The sequence below is a fragment of the Lithobates pipiens genome, unplaced genomic scaffold (genome assembly GCF_037356315.1).
Source record: "Lithobates pipiens isolate NorthernLeopardFrog02 unplaced genomic scaffold, aLitPip1_a1.2 Scaffold_27, whole genome shotgun sequence".
Lineage (NCBI taxonomy): Eukaryota > Metazoa > Chordata > Amphibia > Anura > Ranidae > Lithobates > Lithobates pipiens.
The window spans coordinates 41,394,849-41,412,482 of NW_027507788.1; the positions used below are offsets into that span (position 1 = coordinate 41,394,849).

At 41.6% G+C, this 17,634-nt stretch overlaps 1 protein-coding gene across 2 annotated transcripts in view; it reads right to left on the minus strand.

The window, feature by feature from the left end:
- SCN2B (sodium voltage-gated channel beta subunit 2) overlaps positions 1-17,634 on the minus strand; it is a 51,962-nt gene that overhangs the window by 11,482 nt on the left and 22,846 nt on the right. Inside the window, exons 3-4 of one of the 2 annotated variants that reach the window (XM_077456871.1) lie at positions 952-1,162; positions 551-747 (exon numbers count right to left, since the gene is read on the minus strand). In XM_077456871.1, the coding sequence (XP_077312997.1) occupies positions 551-747; positions 952-1,162 (408 nt within the window). Of the gene's footprint in view, positions 1-510; positions 748-951; positions 1,163-17,634 lie in introns of both variants that reach the window. The other variant, XM_077456872.1, reaches the window with a different exon arrangement.

Here is a 17,634-nt window from a genome sequence, read left to right on the forward strand (position 1 = left end):
GGATAATAAACTCTGCCATCTCTAGGGCTATATGTACAGTAATGTGGCTGTGTGCATGTTGAAAATAGTTTTCTCCTTTTTCATTGCAATTCAGATTTTATCACTGTGACAATGTAACTTGGATACAATTTCTGTTATTGTTGACCATCAAAGATACTACTCCCATTTACTTATGTTCCCTTCTCCTGTGACTAGCAAAGTAACACTGCTCAACCTAAATAAGGAATGGCAAATAACCATATATATTATTTTTAAATAGTAGATTTCCCACAAAAATATGCACCAAAAGACATTTTACTGTAAATATGTGATCGATGCTTGCCAGCTACTTTTTTTTCTCAGGCATGAAAGCAGCTACCAGTAGTCATGAGTCAACAGGGAAGCAATCACTGGCCTCTTGATCTCAGGAGGTGTATAATATGTCTAGTTAGAAATTTGTGTTCTACTTTTATATTCTTTTATGTTTCCTTGATCTCAATCTGTATATGAGACCCCCATCTCCTTACTCACCCTCTCCCTCCTTTCCCCAAGCTTCTCATTGTTCACATACTTTCAGTTCACCTTCGGGGTTTCCCTCCCCATCAGTTTTCACTTCTTCCTCTGTTTTTTGGTCCTCTGAGTTAAGATTTAGCATTTTCTTTTTTCGAACACATTTTAGGATGACCAGGAGTAGAATGACAAGGGCTAAGAAACCTCCAACTGAAGCTCCAACCAAAACGGCAACTGTTGAATCCCTTTCTGGAGGAACTGAAAGGGGAGAACACAGAAGAGGTAAAAACACACTAGTCATAAGGCGCAGAGGAAGGAGAAGACCTATCAGACTAAATAATTGAATGCTTATGGAGACTGGTATGTGCATGCAGCTAATTTTATAGAGCAACACAACTCTGTTTCTTTAGGTTTTCTAAGCCCAAAAGAATATAATGTCTATAAAAACTTAGACTGACGAACCTTCTGTTAGGACTTCTAGACGAATCTTTCCTGTGCCTTTGTGTCGGTCTGGGGGATTCAGTACATAACAATGATATTCCCCTTCATCTTGCAATTGAACATTGTGAATTGTCACAGTTAGGTCATTTTTGCTGGGGTTTCCTGTAAATTCCACTCGGTTCTGAAATCGCTCAAGACGCTGGCTGATAATCTTCTTATCATACTGAATGAACTGTTAGTGGAAATTGTTAGTGGAAAAAGGTTATCAAAAGAAAAGTCAATGAGGTACAAGGACACAGATAGAGGGGTATGTAGTAGTAAAAACAGTGGTAAATTTTACAGACAAATTGCCCACTCTTGGTTCTGGTAAATGCATTGGGGTTAAATTTTGTCCTCTTGAGGGTTTACAGTAATATGATGGCACAATTTATTTTTTTTGCATACATGCTTTTTGACACTAAATGTCTATAAATCACAATAATAATGTTTTTGTTTTTTTCTAGTAAGTTGAATGAGTAGACTTAAATTTGCAAGCCCCAGGGTTTGGAAAGGCCTCAAAGGATTGAAATACCAGCTTAGAAAAGATTTCTCCCAGCAGCTTGATCTTGTTGGTAACTAGGTGCCCTGGATAGTGAGTTATTAAACAGCGGAACTCGCTAGGTGCAGTAAATTGCTATTTTCTTAACACTGTATATCTGCAGAGGACAGCCAAGGCTTGTTTATAGAGACACTATCACCTTGTCTATGCAGGGTTAGCCACACAGATGCAAATCAGACTGTCAGTTAGCAAAGCCTGTTTTTTCTGTATAATTGCTACCTACTTGCCTCTAATCCTGGTAAGCGAACTTTGAGAGATCTAAGACAGACATTTCACTGGAGATGAGACACATTATTACTGTAAACAGATTCAAGCTGTAACTTTGTAGTAAATCAGTTGCATAATTGATCTCACTGGCTCTTGTTTAACATTGCCTAGCTGCAGAACTGATAAATGTCACTCAGTGCTTCTTTAAAGGCCATACACCCCCACTCACCCTGCCTACACTCCCTTGTCACTGCTTCCTCTGTCACAGCTGGCACTTTAATCAGCAGCATCAGCAAACTGGGGTTGTGGTGATTTAACTCCCTTGGTCATGTGTGAGTTCTTGGACTTAGCAATTGGCTGCTAGACGAAAACTGTCACAGGCGAGGTCAGGAGGTGCCTTTTCAGAGACACTTTTACTTTGGTGACATTGGGGGTTATTTACTAAAGGCAAATCCACTTTGCGATACAAATGCAAACTACAAGTGCAAAGTGAACTTGAAATTGCACTGAAAGTGCATGTGGAAGTGCATTTACTGTAGATCTGAGGGGGACATGCAAGGAAAATAAAAAACAGCATTTTAGCATGCACATGATGGGATAATAAAAACAGCAGTGCTTCCCCTGATTTCAGATCTACCCCTCAGATTTACAGCAACTGCACTTCAAAGTGCACTTTCAGTGCAATTTCAACTGCACTTTTCAATTGTAGTTTGCACTTGTAGTGCAAAGTGGATTTGCCTTTTAGTAAATAATCCCCATTGTCTCTTTAAAGTGCTTTAATTGCTTGTTCAGTATATGCAAATATGTTAATATGTATAGTCTGGGCACAAGAACACTTTAAGACCACTCAAACTGAGTATTAATTTTATATAAAAATAAAACATAGATGACCACCATTATTTTCTGTAAAACCAAAAGCTGGAGATTGTACTTGAAAGTGAACCTATGTTTGCTGTAACAGCTCTAAACTGAAGGTAGCCATGTATAGAAGACAACTAGAGCTGGCAAACTGCTTGCTAAGATATCCTGTAGAACATCCAGGAGCCCTAAAACCCAGGGGGGCTCTAATAATGGATTAATGGTTGCCTCACCTACTTCCCACTTCTTAGCCCTTGTACACATGATCGGACATTCCGACAACAAAATTAGTCGGATTTTATCCGACTGATTTTGTCCAAAACTGGTGTTGCATACACATGGTCGGACAAAGTTGTCGGAAAATCCGATCGTATGTAACGTGATGACGTTATTTAGTTACGACGGGACTACGTTCAGGCTAGTAGCCAATAGCTTTGGTCTAGGAATTTGATCTGAGCATGCATGGCACTTTGTCTGATCGGAATTCTCTACACATGATCGGACAAAGTCCGATCGGATCATGTTGTCGGAAAATTTTATAGCCCAGCTGGAAAACTTGGTCCGTCGGATACTCCGACGGAAACAGTCCGATGGAGCCCACACACTGTCGGATTATCCGACAACACGGTCCTATCGGACATTGTCCATCGGAATATCCGACCGTGTGTACAAGGGCTTACTGTTGGTCGATCTTTGTAATGCAGAAAAAAAGGGGGAAAACACTGCGCTATAATTTGTGAAGAAATGGCCACAACAGCCACAACAGCAGCCAACACCAAAAACAAACAAAGTTCAACAGATAAAATAATAAAAACAGTGTAGCGCTTCAATAATAATAAATGTGATGAACATAAATTGTAAAAATAATAATGTAATAGAAATCGCATAGATATAAATGCCTAGAGATAAAAGTCCAACATTAGGCGCTAGAGATAAAAGTCCAACATTAGGCGCTCATTCCACTATGTAGCTGGCATAGGAGTGACCAAGCCGTCACAAAGAAGGAAAATGGTGTACTAGGCGAAATGTATCCATATGGGTCTACTTGATTGTAAACATCAGAAAAAAGTAGATAAATACTTCTTACCGGAACAGTTGGACTCACACAGTCGTATGACGGTTGAGTCTAGAAGGCTTGAGGTCACAATCTGGGACCAAGGAGTGTGAGGAGAGAGGTCTGTTGAGCTGATAGAAGAGCTCCGGGCGGTTGAAGGCTCAGTGATGAATCCTTTCAGATGGAACGTCAAAGTAATCAAGCTCAAACGCAGCCCGTTGTACCAATACTCCAACCTCCCCCGGATGCGGAGGGGGGTGTTGTGAAGTTTTACACCAAAAAAATGGAGAAAAAGAAAGAAAGGCTCCACATGGTGCGGGTCAAACGATATAAAAAATGTAGGTTTATTGAAGTCAAAAGATAATTAATGACTTGGTGATCACATAAAAAACGAAATAAAATTAAAAGCAATGTGGGGTGCCAACAGCTCGCCAATGCTGTCTTTAATTGGCAGAAAAAAATTGGTTTAGAACCAGGTAACGATCCGGCATCAGACATTATGCAACCTGAGGCTATGGAGACGGAAAGAAGGTTAATATATGAACCTCCTCCACCCCCGCCGAGGCCTAGTGGACCTCCTAGAACAAATGACTATGTATATAGATCCCCTGCCCAAGTCCAATACCCCAACCACCAAGGGAAAGGCTCTAAACCCCGGTATAAGGGTAAAGGTAGAAACAATCAGAGTCACGGCCCAGATAGACACCATGGAAATAACAATGGTGGCTACCAACATACCCCCCGTGAACACAGTAGAACTCGGAGGGATGATAATTATAGTCGCAGTAGGGAGGATTACCCACATAGCACTCCAATTTGTACCTACAATCGTTACCTACCCCTTAGGGATGAGGATCATCATGATTTCCAACGCGACCCTCCCCCTTACATGACTTACAATGATGAGCCTCCATTCAGACCCCCATATAACCGTAACTATCCATCAGGGCCCCCCTATCATCAGGATTTTCACAGGGATACCCCCACACGTGGAGGAAACCAAAAACCAAACGAGGCACCAGAGGGGGGAGGCGCATCCAGCATAAAAAGAAAAAGGACACAGTAGGTGCGGGCATTTTTAATTTAAGCACAGCAACATTATCAGCGAGTGAAAAATGTATTCTAGATAAGGGTCTTAAATTTGTCCCACCTAGAAAACTTAACAAATTTAACACATTTATTGATGTGCATAAGTTCATTCGCAAGTTACATATTCAGAGACATTTTTTGTCTCTTCCGAGTACAACTAATAAGATCTCTAGCTCTACATCAGTTAGACACTCCGGTTTGAGCAATCCATCCTTGTTCAACCCAGGTATCTTACCTCCATCTATCAACGTTTTTAAAAATCTTGTTTTAAACAATTTAGACAAGCTACCCATAAAAAGGACACATCAAGACCCTTCTATAGCACAGGGCCTTAAATCTTTATGTGAAAGGAAAAATCTTATCATCCGCCCTGCAGACAAGGGGGGGGGTATAGTGGTTTTAGACAAATCTCGCTACATAGGGGAAATGAACAGATTATTGAGCGATGTCACCACCTATAGCCCCCTACCAGGGGACCCTACCCTCAAATACAAAAAAGCACTCATACAGATCTTAGACGAAGGTTTTTCTCTGAGTATTCTAAATAAGAAAGAAAGAGAATTTATGATCCCACTGGCTCCACGCATTCCGACAATATACCAACTCCCTAAGATACACAAGGACTCTGTGAATCCACCCGGCCGCCCTATTGTGAGCGGTATAAACTCCATCACCTCGCGAATAGGGAAATATATAGATTCCTATCTACAGCCCCTAGTAAGGAATATACCTTCCTACTTACAGGACACAGGTGATACAATCCGACTACTTGAAAATATAGAGTACCATGACGATCTTATTCTAGTCACAGCAGATGTTTCTGCACTATATACTTGTATCCCACAGGATTTAGGCCTGAGAGCTGCTGAACTGTTTCTTTCCAGGGATTCTACACTTTCCGTGATACATAGGAATTTCCTTATGCAATTATTAGAGTTCGCTATGTCTCACAATTATTTCTGGTTCCAGGGCACTTTTTATACCCAGAACAGAGGGGTTGCCATGGGGGCCAAATATGCACCCAGCTTGGCCAATTTGTTCATGACCCAGTGGGAGGAGGATGTCGTCTATGCCCTTAACAGGCCTGAATTGGTACTGTGGGCTAGGTATATAGACGACATCCTCCTCCTATGGAAGGGTAGCCGGCCTTCTCTTGACTCCTTCATGGCAACCCTTAACGCCAATGACCGAGGCATTCAGCTGACCTTTGAGGCCAGCACAACCAACATCCATTTTCTTGACTTAGAGGTCACGGTAGTGCAGAAACGCCTGGTCCTGAAAACTTTCTTTAAACCAACGGATCGGAACGGTTATATTCCTGTTGACAGCTGCCATCATCGCCAATGGCTCAATTCCATCCCACGCAGTCAGTTTCTCAGGCTCAGGCGCAACTGCACGAATGTCAGTGATTATATTTCCCAATCCTATACCATTCGCAAGAGGTTCCAGGACAAGGGCTATGATCTACACACCCTCGATGTTGAAATTCAAGCAGCTTTATACACCGACAGGGCCTCCCTTACACAAAAAAAAGTCAAAACAGGAACAAGTGACAAATACAAATGGTCCTTTTTCACAACTTTTTCTGCACAACACAATGACATAAAGAAAATTATTAATAGGCACTGGAAGGTACTACAAAGTGATAAAGTTTTGGGTGGGATTATTCCAGACAAAGCTGGAACCATCTACAGGGGAGCTCGATCTATACAAAATGATATCGCTCCTAATGTAATAGACATCCCCAAACCGATACAATTCTTCCCACAGAGCAAGGGTTATTTTCCCTGCAGAAAATGTAACGTCTGCCTACATAACATGCTGGGTAAGGGGAAAAGTGACTCCTTTACATCCTCAACCACTGCACGTAGATACCTTATGAAACACTTCACTACTTGTGTCACTAGATACATTGTCTATTTGATTACTTGTCCCTGCAACCAACAATATGTTGGTCGCACTATTCGCAATTTCTCCATTAGAGTCAACGAACATCTCAGTAAAATCAAAAAAGGGTGCGATAAACACCCAGTTCCGAGACATTATCTTGAAAAACACAATAGAGATCCCACGGGTACCCGCTTTCAAGTCATTGACAAATTTGTCCCAAGCTGGAGAGGTGATTCATGCCTGAGGGGGGTTTCGCGCCTCGAGACATTCTGGATTTATGAATTGAGGTGCTACTCCCCCTTTGGCATGAATACAGATTGGGACATCAACAGCTTTATTAATCAGGCCTAATTTATCTTACTATGGATCATTAGTGCCTTATATTATTTCTGTTATTTATTCGATTCATATTTTCATCATTTCTTTATTTCCTCATTTTGGTCTTTATACACCAACATACCCAATATTTATTTTTAGGTCACTTTAATTATATTTTTTATTCCATTCCCCAATCCGTGTTCCCTGTGACACTATGTTCAATTTTCCTTATACACTGCATTTCCAGCATAGTTTTCCTTTTCACATACCCACTTCTTAAATTTCTGTCCCTTGCCTGAATCTGGATACATGCATTTATTATGCATTTTTTCTAGAACACGTGGGATAGGGGACAGACATCCCTTCACATACTCACTCTACACTAATGTTTAGTCTTACTTTTGGCATTAGTTGTGAATATGCCATATTTATCTTATTTAAGCTCACCCCCGGGTTTCAGGTACCTCAAAATATTTTTTAGGTTTATACGTGCGTAATTTGTATGCACTACACCTGACCCATGTCACTATTCTTCATATATATTTTTTTACTATATATGACTTTTTCCTTATTAGTTGTAAAATCTCCTGAGTAAGATGTACAGTCTGATTGTGGAGCAATATTTGTTTTTCTTTTTAAATCTTTTCTGTTTTATTCTTGTATGTGCGTCCCTTTACTTGCGGCATCTTTTTGATTTCAAATGTCATGACGCCTTTGTGGTTGTCATGGTTGCGTCGGGTTGAGTATTGGACGTGACGTGATGTTGTCACATCTTTTATATTCCCCGTGATCACCTTGTTTCATTTGCCCTCGATCCACCACTGCGCATGACAGGATGTAATTACGTCACTGGTCGTGGCGCATGTGCGGAGGGACGCACTCTCGGATTGGCCCTTCCGCTGCCGGCCACGCCTCGTGGCGTGTGACGTTCACCATGCGCGAAATTGGCGCCAAGTTCAGAGGCCTTCACCTCTCCTACACTTTTGCGGAGAGACGTAGAGCGTGACGTTCACGCTTACACGCCCCCTTTACACTTCTGTATAACCACGCAACACGTGACGTTTATACATATACGCCCCACTTCGTCATCATGCACTTGGTATGCGCTCACGCTGCTCGTTTTGATCCGCAGCGTGGAGCGCATAGCAAGGAGAAATTGGCGCCAAGTTTTGAATGTCGCCTCCTCCTTTCATTCTTGCATAATGATGTGCAAATATATACGCCCCCACTCCATAGATGTGAGCTTCTTCCAACCACTCCCACATTTAGTCACATGACATACACACTGAGTGATTGGTGTAGTCTTCCCTGTGTCATTGTACGTCATGACACTTTAGATCATCTGATCTAAACTTAAAAAGACTGATCACCACGTACGAACTGTCACCATGGCTACTCATGCATACTTTCAGGTTATACACTGCCAGTACAACAAGTAAGAGATATCTACATTACATAATGATAGATCTCTATTGGACATCATTACTGAGACTCTTATAGCTCTATTTACGATATAATACAAATAAATTAGTCTGTTTATGGGTTAGTACAACGCAGCCTATGTACATTTGATAATGCATGTCTGATCTTGTGTTTTAGAACTAGATGTGCTTTTTGTACACGCTTTATATGTGCATTGAATCTTCCAGCATTTTTTGAGTCTGATGAGGCTATGAATAATGCAAATATAAACTGGAAGTTTCAGGTGAAGGTACAATGTAATTCATGTATAATTAACAACGCATGTCTGATCTTTTTGCATTGGTGCTGGATATGTTCTCTGTATATGCTTTATAGGTGAATTAAATCTTTCTGCATCTATATACCCGATCAGGCTATGAACAATGCAATCTATGTAGTGCTATCCACGCGTGAGCATGGTGGCATATTTTTTACATATTTTCTAGATTTTATTGTTATCAATACCCATCTAACAGCCTGTATGAGTGACATTTATAGACGTTATTTGTATTTGTTTATATGGTCTGAATAAGTATACTCTGATTTGACTAAACTGTTCACTGTAGCTTTAAGAGGTTGTCTGAGATTGGATTCCCCGCCTCCAGTTAGGTGGAACCTCTGTCTCATTCTCTATATATTTGTCAGCAATGTGGTGGGTTCCAACATGCCCCAGTTGAAGACACATATGTCGAAACGCGTCGGGCGAGCTGTTGGCACCCCACATTGCTTTTAATTTTATTTCGTTTTTTATGTGATCACCAAGTCATTAATTATCTTTTGACTTCAATAAACCTACATTTTTTATATCGTTTGACCCGCACCATGTGGAGCCTTTCTTTCTTTTTCTCCATTTTTTTGGTTTAAAACTTCACAACACCCCCCTCCGCATCCGGGGGAGGTTGGAGTATTGGTACAACGGGCTGCGTTTGAGCTTGATTACTTTGACGTTCCATCTGAAAGGATTCATCACTGAGCCTTCAACCGCCCGGAGCTCTTCTATCAGCTCAACAGACCTCTTTCCTCACACTCCTTGGTCCCAGATTGTGACCTCAAGCCTTCTAGACTCAACCGTCATACGACTGTGTGAGTCCAACTGTTCCGGTAAGAAGTATTTATCTACTTTTTTCTGATGTTTACAATCAAGTAGACCCATATGGATACATTTCGCCTAGTACACCATTTTCCTTCTTTGTGACGGCTTGGTCACTCCTATGCCAGCTATATAGTGGAATGAGCGCCTAATGTTGGACTTTTATCTCTAGCGCCTAATGTTGGACTTTTATCTCTAGGCATTTATATCTATGCGATTTCTATTACATTATTATTTTTACAATTTATGTTCATCACATTTATTATTATTGAAGCGCTACACTGTTTTTATTATTTGATCTTTGTAATGAACAGCCTGGCTAACCAATAGAGGGGAGCTTGTGTGTCCTCTGAAGTCATCGCTTACAGATCCCAGAACTTGCATTCTTTTTTTACTCAAATTAACTGGGGGTTGGGTCAGAGGTTAAATGTTTACTCAGAAAAAGTACATTAAACACTAACAATAGCCTTAAACATAAGTGTACAGACCGATTATGCTATCTGACGTGAAGGATGTAGGTTAATTGTGTTCATCTCACAGCTCTTCCCTTGTACATTATCCTTTCTTATTGTGACCCTGAAAGCAAACATTTTATATGATCAGATTCTGTTCGTTATGCCATTATTTTCTTTCACCCAGTAGTTCTCCTGTGTTTTCCATTTCATTTCCAGCTCTAGCGTCATTCACACCCACATCTACACTTCTGCACCTGCTCTGCTAATTGACTGAGGAGGCCATCTCACCCACCTGCTCCATGTCCTTGTGCTCTATAAAACTAAACATCATAGAAGAAATTTATGGTGTTATAGATGAATATGCCATGCTGACTAATTCAATACCCAATTCTTCCTTTCAGTGCTAGACACCATGCTAAGTTCCTTATGTTCCTTCCCACACTTTCATCTATTCTCTGCAGGTCTTTGTAGCCCACTCCAGTAACATGGTGCGTTCTACTTACTGATGTATTGTTATTCTTTCATTACTTTCTGCCCACCCTTTACTGAAAATGTTCCCTTTTTTTTTTTGTAAACTGTTGCCTCTATTTACTATAGCCTCATTAAATGTGTTTAAAGAAAACTTGACTTCTGTTGTAATCAAATAATTTCCATTTCCCACCTTTAAAATTTCAGCCACCAAAATAAATGTTTTTACTGTGAGGAAGAGGAAATAAAACATTTGTTCATGTAAACTGTACTGGATAAATAGCGTAAATGTGATACAGCATTACTCAAACATTTTAGGTATAGAGAATAAAATCAAATAGGAAGCCTTCATCATGTAGTTTATGTAATTATATTCTAATTAGGAAATGACCATGCCTGTGAATTCTCAAGATGCATCATCTGGAATCTTTCATGGTTATATTTATGAATCATATATGAGAAAAGCTGTACATTAGAGTTGGCTGGGTTTCACCTATTACATCAGAGTGGCTCTAGCAGATAAACTCCATTTCCAAGCTTTCTCTAGAGCAGTCATTCTTAACAGAGAATATACATGGCCCTTGGGGTATGGGAACCAAATGATGGGGGTAGGAGGCTGGATCTCTAAAAATTTAAACATTATTCTCTGTATTACTGAACCTAAAAAAATCTAAGTGGAGAAAGTGACTTGATGGGTCAGATGACATGCGACTAACATTATCAGTGGATGGACCTCAATTCCATGTTTTGATGCACAAAAATAACAGAAAAAATCTCACTAGTTGTATCCAGCTTTTGTAAAGTAGCTTTTGTATACATAAATATAACAGTTTATCATTTTCTTTCAGCTGTTCTGTTCCAAGCTATACATAGGTTATAGTCAGAAAAAATAAGTCCTGGACGGCCGCACACTGATGCAACACTTTTATCTTAAAAATATTAAAATCCAAAATCAATCCATATGGTACAGAGGCAACGCTGAATGGCTAACGCGTTTCACACCATATATTGGTGCTTAGTCATATACATAGGTAATACTGGAACCTAATAGGACCTATGATGATAATTTTTTTGACAGTTTGTTGATGGCGAGCCATTGGCAATCCAATATTGTAAAATGGTTAAGACCATGCTCTAGACTGAGCCTAAGCAAATAATCAGATCCATCAGCTCCTGGAACCCCTTTACTTCCCACATTGCAGCTCCATAAATCAATAGTCTATCTCCGCAATTGCTACAGAGTAGGTCTGCTCTGCTACACCAAATATTTGGTTCTCTAGCTGACAAAAGGAATCTGAGGTATACTAAAAAAATATTATCTTTTAGTGAGGTATAAAATACATTTAAGGTTGAATTTACATCTTAGCAGTTCCCATAGATATAGTGTAGTCAGTTAACAGAAGAAAACTACACGAATCATAGAATTATCATAAAAATTAATCAGACTCATTCACACATTTACGCTGCAGTGCAGGGCATTATGAAACTACAGCCTGCATGAAAGTTACTGCCCTCAACATTTTAGTGCCCATAAAATAGAAACGAGTGGTAATGCAATAAAATGTACATGTAGCATAATATTTCATGACAAGCAGTTTTTTTTTGCAGACAAAAATGTTCAAGACATATGCAGAAAAACACTTTAATATGCATGAATGCACAGAAATGTTTTTCATAATTTGCAATAAAAATACACAGAGCTACATGCATTTTCACAAGGGAAACGGTGAATCCAGACTTATACAATGTAGGACAATAAATCTACATGACCACAATTTACCATCTTCATATTTTCTATTTTTAAGCAGGCATGACAATGAACCAAATATGAGGATATAAGCAGAAATGCAATACCCTGATTGAATGAAAAAAGAAAATTCATTAATATATTACTTTTCTCTATAGACAAACAATGTTTATTTAGTTTGCATTTGTCTTGCTGCTTTCTACTGGACACCTGCAGCATACAGCTCCAGTTCTGCTCCAGGTGCTGGATTTATTTCATAATCTTCTGTGGCTCCAACCCATGGATCCAACTCAGAGCCCTGGAGAAGAATTTTTGGCAACTCTACTGCACAGTGGATGTGCAGATAAAACCACAAACAATGAGGGGTGTGATCTGGACATGGCCAAGTGAGGACGTGTGCATATTGAGCTCCCGGCCTTCATCTTCATCAGATAACACATGATTGTACCCGTTATGTACTCAGCAAAGAAGCAGACGGGTAAAGGAAGCAAGAAAACCACCTGTACTCCACAGACCGACGATGACATCCAGCGATACTTTATTCAGGTACAGGAGGCCTCTCTGCCCACGAAGATGGTGGACCCTGCTACCTCCCACAACGAGGGAATATATCTGCAAGACCCCTCTGCTTCACCAGCGGCATCCGATGCCTCGGAGGCATATTCAGATACCCCAGCAGTGTTCAATCCCGATCCACAACATTCCCAACAACAACCCCTCGCTTTGAAGGCAGACGCTGAGCTAAGGTTGCTGCTTCAGGCCCTCCCCACAAGAACAGACATTGAAGCCCTCATCAGCAAGCTGGAAGCCACTCACCTTAAAGAACTGCTAACGGTCAATATAGACATAAAAGCTCTCTCAGAACGTATGGACGTTGGTGAATCCTTGTTGGCTGATCTGGAGCGATGGATGTTAGTGGTGGAAACTCAGCAGGAATCCCACGTGGCTTCCACGATCACTCTACAACTCCAACTCGAGGAACTAGAAGACCGGGGCAGACGTAACGATTTGCAGATCCGAGGCCTCCCGGCCACGTGCAGCGAGGACTTGCCAGAATCCACCCTGGCCACCTTCTGTCATTTAGCAGGAGACACCTACTCCTCCACTCTGACTTTTGATCATATCCACTGGGTTCTGGGCACCCACTTCCCCAACCCAGATAAGCCTAGAGACGTGGTGTGTCGGATACACCACTATGCCCACAAAAAAATTATTCTACGGAAGGCCTGGGAGAAGGGTGACGCTGAGTTTGATGGCACCTAAATAAAGATACTACCAGATCTCTCAAGGGCGACACTACAATAAAGGGCAATGACCGATATTGGAAGCCGCCAGACAGACTTGAATCACGCACCGATGGGGCTTCCCCCTCTCTGCAACCTTCTGGAAAGCACAACGATCCTTTACCCTTCGCACAAAAGCAGACCTCCCTGCCCTATTTAACTTCATGGGGATAGCTCCTATTATGGTACAAGACTGGCTTCAACTGATCCCACAATCGACTGCCGGACCCTCCATTTCAGGACAACAGAGGAACTGGTCTCCTAGACTGCAATGGAGTCAACATCGTTCCCGCATTACTTCTCCTGAAGATCACAGGGAAGCCTGAACGGCTACCCCGGACAAAGGTTTGCTGTCAATACGTTTTTAGATTTTGTTTTCTCCCCATTTGAAACACCTGACTGAGCCAATTTGTCCAGTTGCCTACAGGTCTTTACAATCCTACTAAGCCTCCGGAGCTCTGTTTGATCCACAATATGCATATACTCTGAACTACAGAAACACACTTAGCCCTTGTACACATGATCGGAGATTCCGATGGAATGTGTCCGATCGGAGCGTTTTGTCGAATATTCCGACTGTGTGTGGTATGCATCGGATTGTTTCCGTCGGACCAAATTTTCCAACTTGCCGGAAATATTTTCCGACAAAATGCTCCGATCGGACATACTCCGATCATGTGTAGAGAATTCCAATCGGACAAAGTGCCACGCAAGCTCAGATCAAATTCCTACATCAAAGCTATTGGCTACTAGCCTGAACGTAGTCCCGTCATAACAAAATAACATCATCACGTTCTGAACGATCGGAGTATCCGACAACTTCGTCTGACCATGCGTATACAACAGTTTCGGACAAAATCCGTCGGACAAAATCCGTCGGATTTGGTTGTCGGAATCTCCGATCGTGTGTACAAGGGCTAAGCCTGTTATGCTCTGAACACCTGCAGATTAATCTGAGGACAGTGAGACAATATCAGGGTATTGGTCCCTTACATCTCTGGGACTCCGATGACAGGGACCCCTGGGTACGTACAATGTCTTAGAGCCTTAATTTTTCAGGACGTGCCTTCAGTACAAGGCTAATCTTTTCCTATGTATGTCTGTGGTGAAGCAGAAGCTACTCATCCTAGCCAGACAAGATGAGACGTACTGCTGCTGTGGGGGTAAACTATGTTAATTGCTATGGTGTATGTATCTATAGTGTTGGGGGCCTGGTGCAGACGGGAAGAGACGAACCAATGCATTTACAGGTTTTGATGCCTTCATTTTTTGTTCCAGCTAGGAAATCTATAGACCCTGCAGGGTGGCAGACATACTCATATGTCACTCTTGGTACTCGTCTCTACTCGCTGGTACCGTGATCCCTATTTTTTGTTTTGCATTTTATGTTTATATGCAATTATGAGGGGCTGAGGTTATACTATGGGGTCGGGCCTCTTTTCTGTCAGAGCATTGCATGATTGGCGGGGGTCGCCTTCCCTGCTCCCCACCCTCCATGAGTTATCTGAGAGGGGATGGGGGTGGGGAAGGGACCATACCGGATGGCCCCAGAGACCCGGGGTGGGGAATACAAGCCCTGTGGCTAAACTGTTGCCCTTTGTGGCTGCTTGGAGCTGGGCCCATGGTATATATTTTATAAAGGATATGGGGGTCACCTACACTTGCTCTGTGCTGTTCACGGAACGAAGATGCAAAAAGGCTTGTGGGCTGCGAGGAAACACCTGGCACTAAATAATCCAAAGAGTCCTCCCTTTGAGGGAAGAGATTCAAGGGGAATTTTCCACTGTGATGATCAAATGGATTCCTGTGGACCTCCATATATTTCCATACTGTAGGGGTTTTACCTAGTTAAATATTACTGAATTTAGTTATATACCTTTTTCTTGTTATACATGTTATCTATTGTGTTTTTTTGCTGTGGGGGCTGAGTGGAGCTGAGGATGCTCCCCTTGGCTCGGTCCAACCTCTCCCCCACATAGGTTGAAGCACTAACTTTCCGGCAATAGCCGAGGAGTGCTTTTGTACACATTGTTAATTTAGTTAAGTGCAGAGGCAGCATTATACTGCCTATTCTGTCTCTCTTTTTCTATTAATCTTTCTTCTTTTCTGTCCGCCTATTCTCCTTAAATTGGAAGCAGTGAGTGACTCTACTGTAGGTAATATTATGTGGTCAGAACACGCTCCCATTACCATCCGGTACACACTTTCAATGGTCTCAACCACCAGATCACAATTCTGTAGACTGAATGAAAGTCTTTTCCAAAAGTGGAAGTTTTGGCAGACGTTACCAACAAACTGAAACATTATTTTCATACGAATGACCAATCAGATTGTGAACCGGGTATCTGATGGGAAGCCCACAAGACAGTTATAAGGGATGTACTGATCAAGCACGGCGCACTAATTAAAAGAGAGAGGGAAAAACAGCTTCTCACAGTCCTTCACAAAATACAGGGAGTAGAATCACAACACAAAAAAAACCCACACCCTCCTTAGAAAATGACCTATTGTCTCTCAGAAGAAAAACAGGAGGACCTACTGCACTATAAAGCTATGAATCTGGCAATAAATGTGGGAAACCAGTAGCTAGAAAGGTTATAGATTATAAGGCTACCACATATATACCTTAAATTATATCTCCCTCGGGTCAAAAGATAGCTCTTCCTACTAAAATAGCACAGGAGTTAAGAGACTATTATGCCTTTATATACTGTATAACCTGAAAGAAGGGTCACCATCCGGGTTGGCGACAGAAGAGTACGTTGCTGCATCCTGACTTTCCCAGCTTTCTGCTGAGATTAGAGATGAACTAGAAGCCCCATCACTATGGAGAAGCTGCAGAGGGCAGTGGGGGAGATGAAACCGGGGAGAGAACAACCACCACTTGATCCATCTACATTACTGGTGAGTGTAAATTTACCGCTGCCGGATCCCCGCTCCTCCACCTGTCACCACCTAAATACATTTAAAAAAATACTACCTGGAATAGAAGGCTTTTCCTAATTATCTGCCCCATGGTCTGCACTGCTGATCTTCGCTTTCTTCAAGTGATGATGCTGCCAAAGAATCTTCTGCATGGGGCACACTTCTGGGTGCATCTGATGCCTTGTCTCCTACTGTGCACTGTGGTTCTATCCACCAGACCATACATCACTGCTGTGTCCTGGAGAGAAGTAGGGATCAGTGGCTGGAACCACAGAATACATAGGGAGACAGTAGACCAAGCACCCAGGTCTCCCAGAGTTGCCAGATGCTGAGGGAACTTCTGTAGTGGCATCCCTTGAAAGTAGGGAAAACTTGTGGTGCAAGCAGTGGGACAGGTAACTGTTAAATGCCAAATTTTTCTGTTAACTTTTTTTTATTTTTATAGGTAGCTAGCAGCTATAGTTAAAGCAACCCCATTCATTCCCTGGTGCCATAATGCTTCTACCAGCAGGAACTATGTGTGCACAGCAGCCCCACCGAAAACCCAGTCTTTCCACCAAACAAACCATTGCTGGAGCATGGACTAATGGTCACCTGCTCTAAACTTCCATGAGGTTTGCAACAAATAAAAATATATCTTCATCAATGAACAGCGTACAGCTATACTGCTGGATTGTAGCCATGATTGACTATACCAACCCACTGGGCATGGATCATTTATATCTATAAATACCAATGTCTACACTATTGACAACTCTTCTAACTACACATATCACCTACCCTCACAACCCCTTAGTTTGTAAACACCTATCTGTCTACCCCACTGGTGTACCTTTGATACTTCCTACACTCAACCCCACATATAAGCTACAATTCACCTCACTTTTGACTACTGTTGTTCCATTTGGCAAGCAGCCAGCAGCACCCTATCAAAACTTTGGATTGCTTGATATTGTATCATCTACACCTTGCATACATGAATTTCATGTCTTTGTGATCCACCTCCACAGTGTTTATTGTGATACTTGCTATTGGACCGTTTGTATTTCCCTTTCTTCCTTCCTTAAAAAACAATAAACTTCTTGTACAACGTAAAAAGAAGCCCAGTCTTTCCTGGTTATCCAACTGTAGTTTAAGCTAGTCTCTGAAATAGCTCCTGGATGAGTCAATCCGAATCAAGAGTCAGAGACAGTCTATTGACAGTTATCTCACTGCTGACAAATAGACAAGTCAATAGACCATTCCCCTGATTCAGATCAAC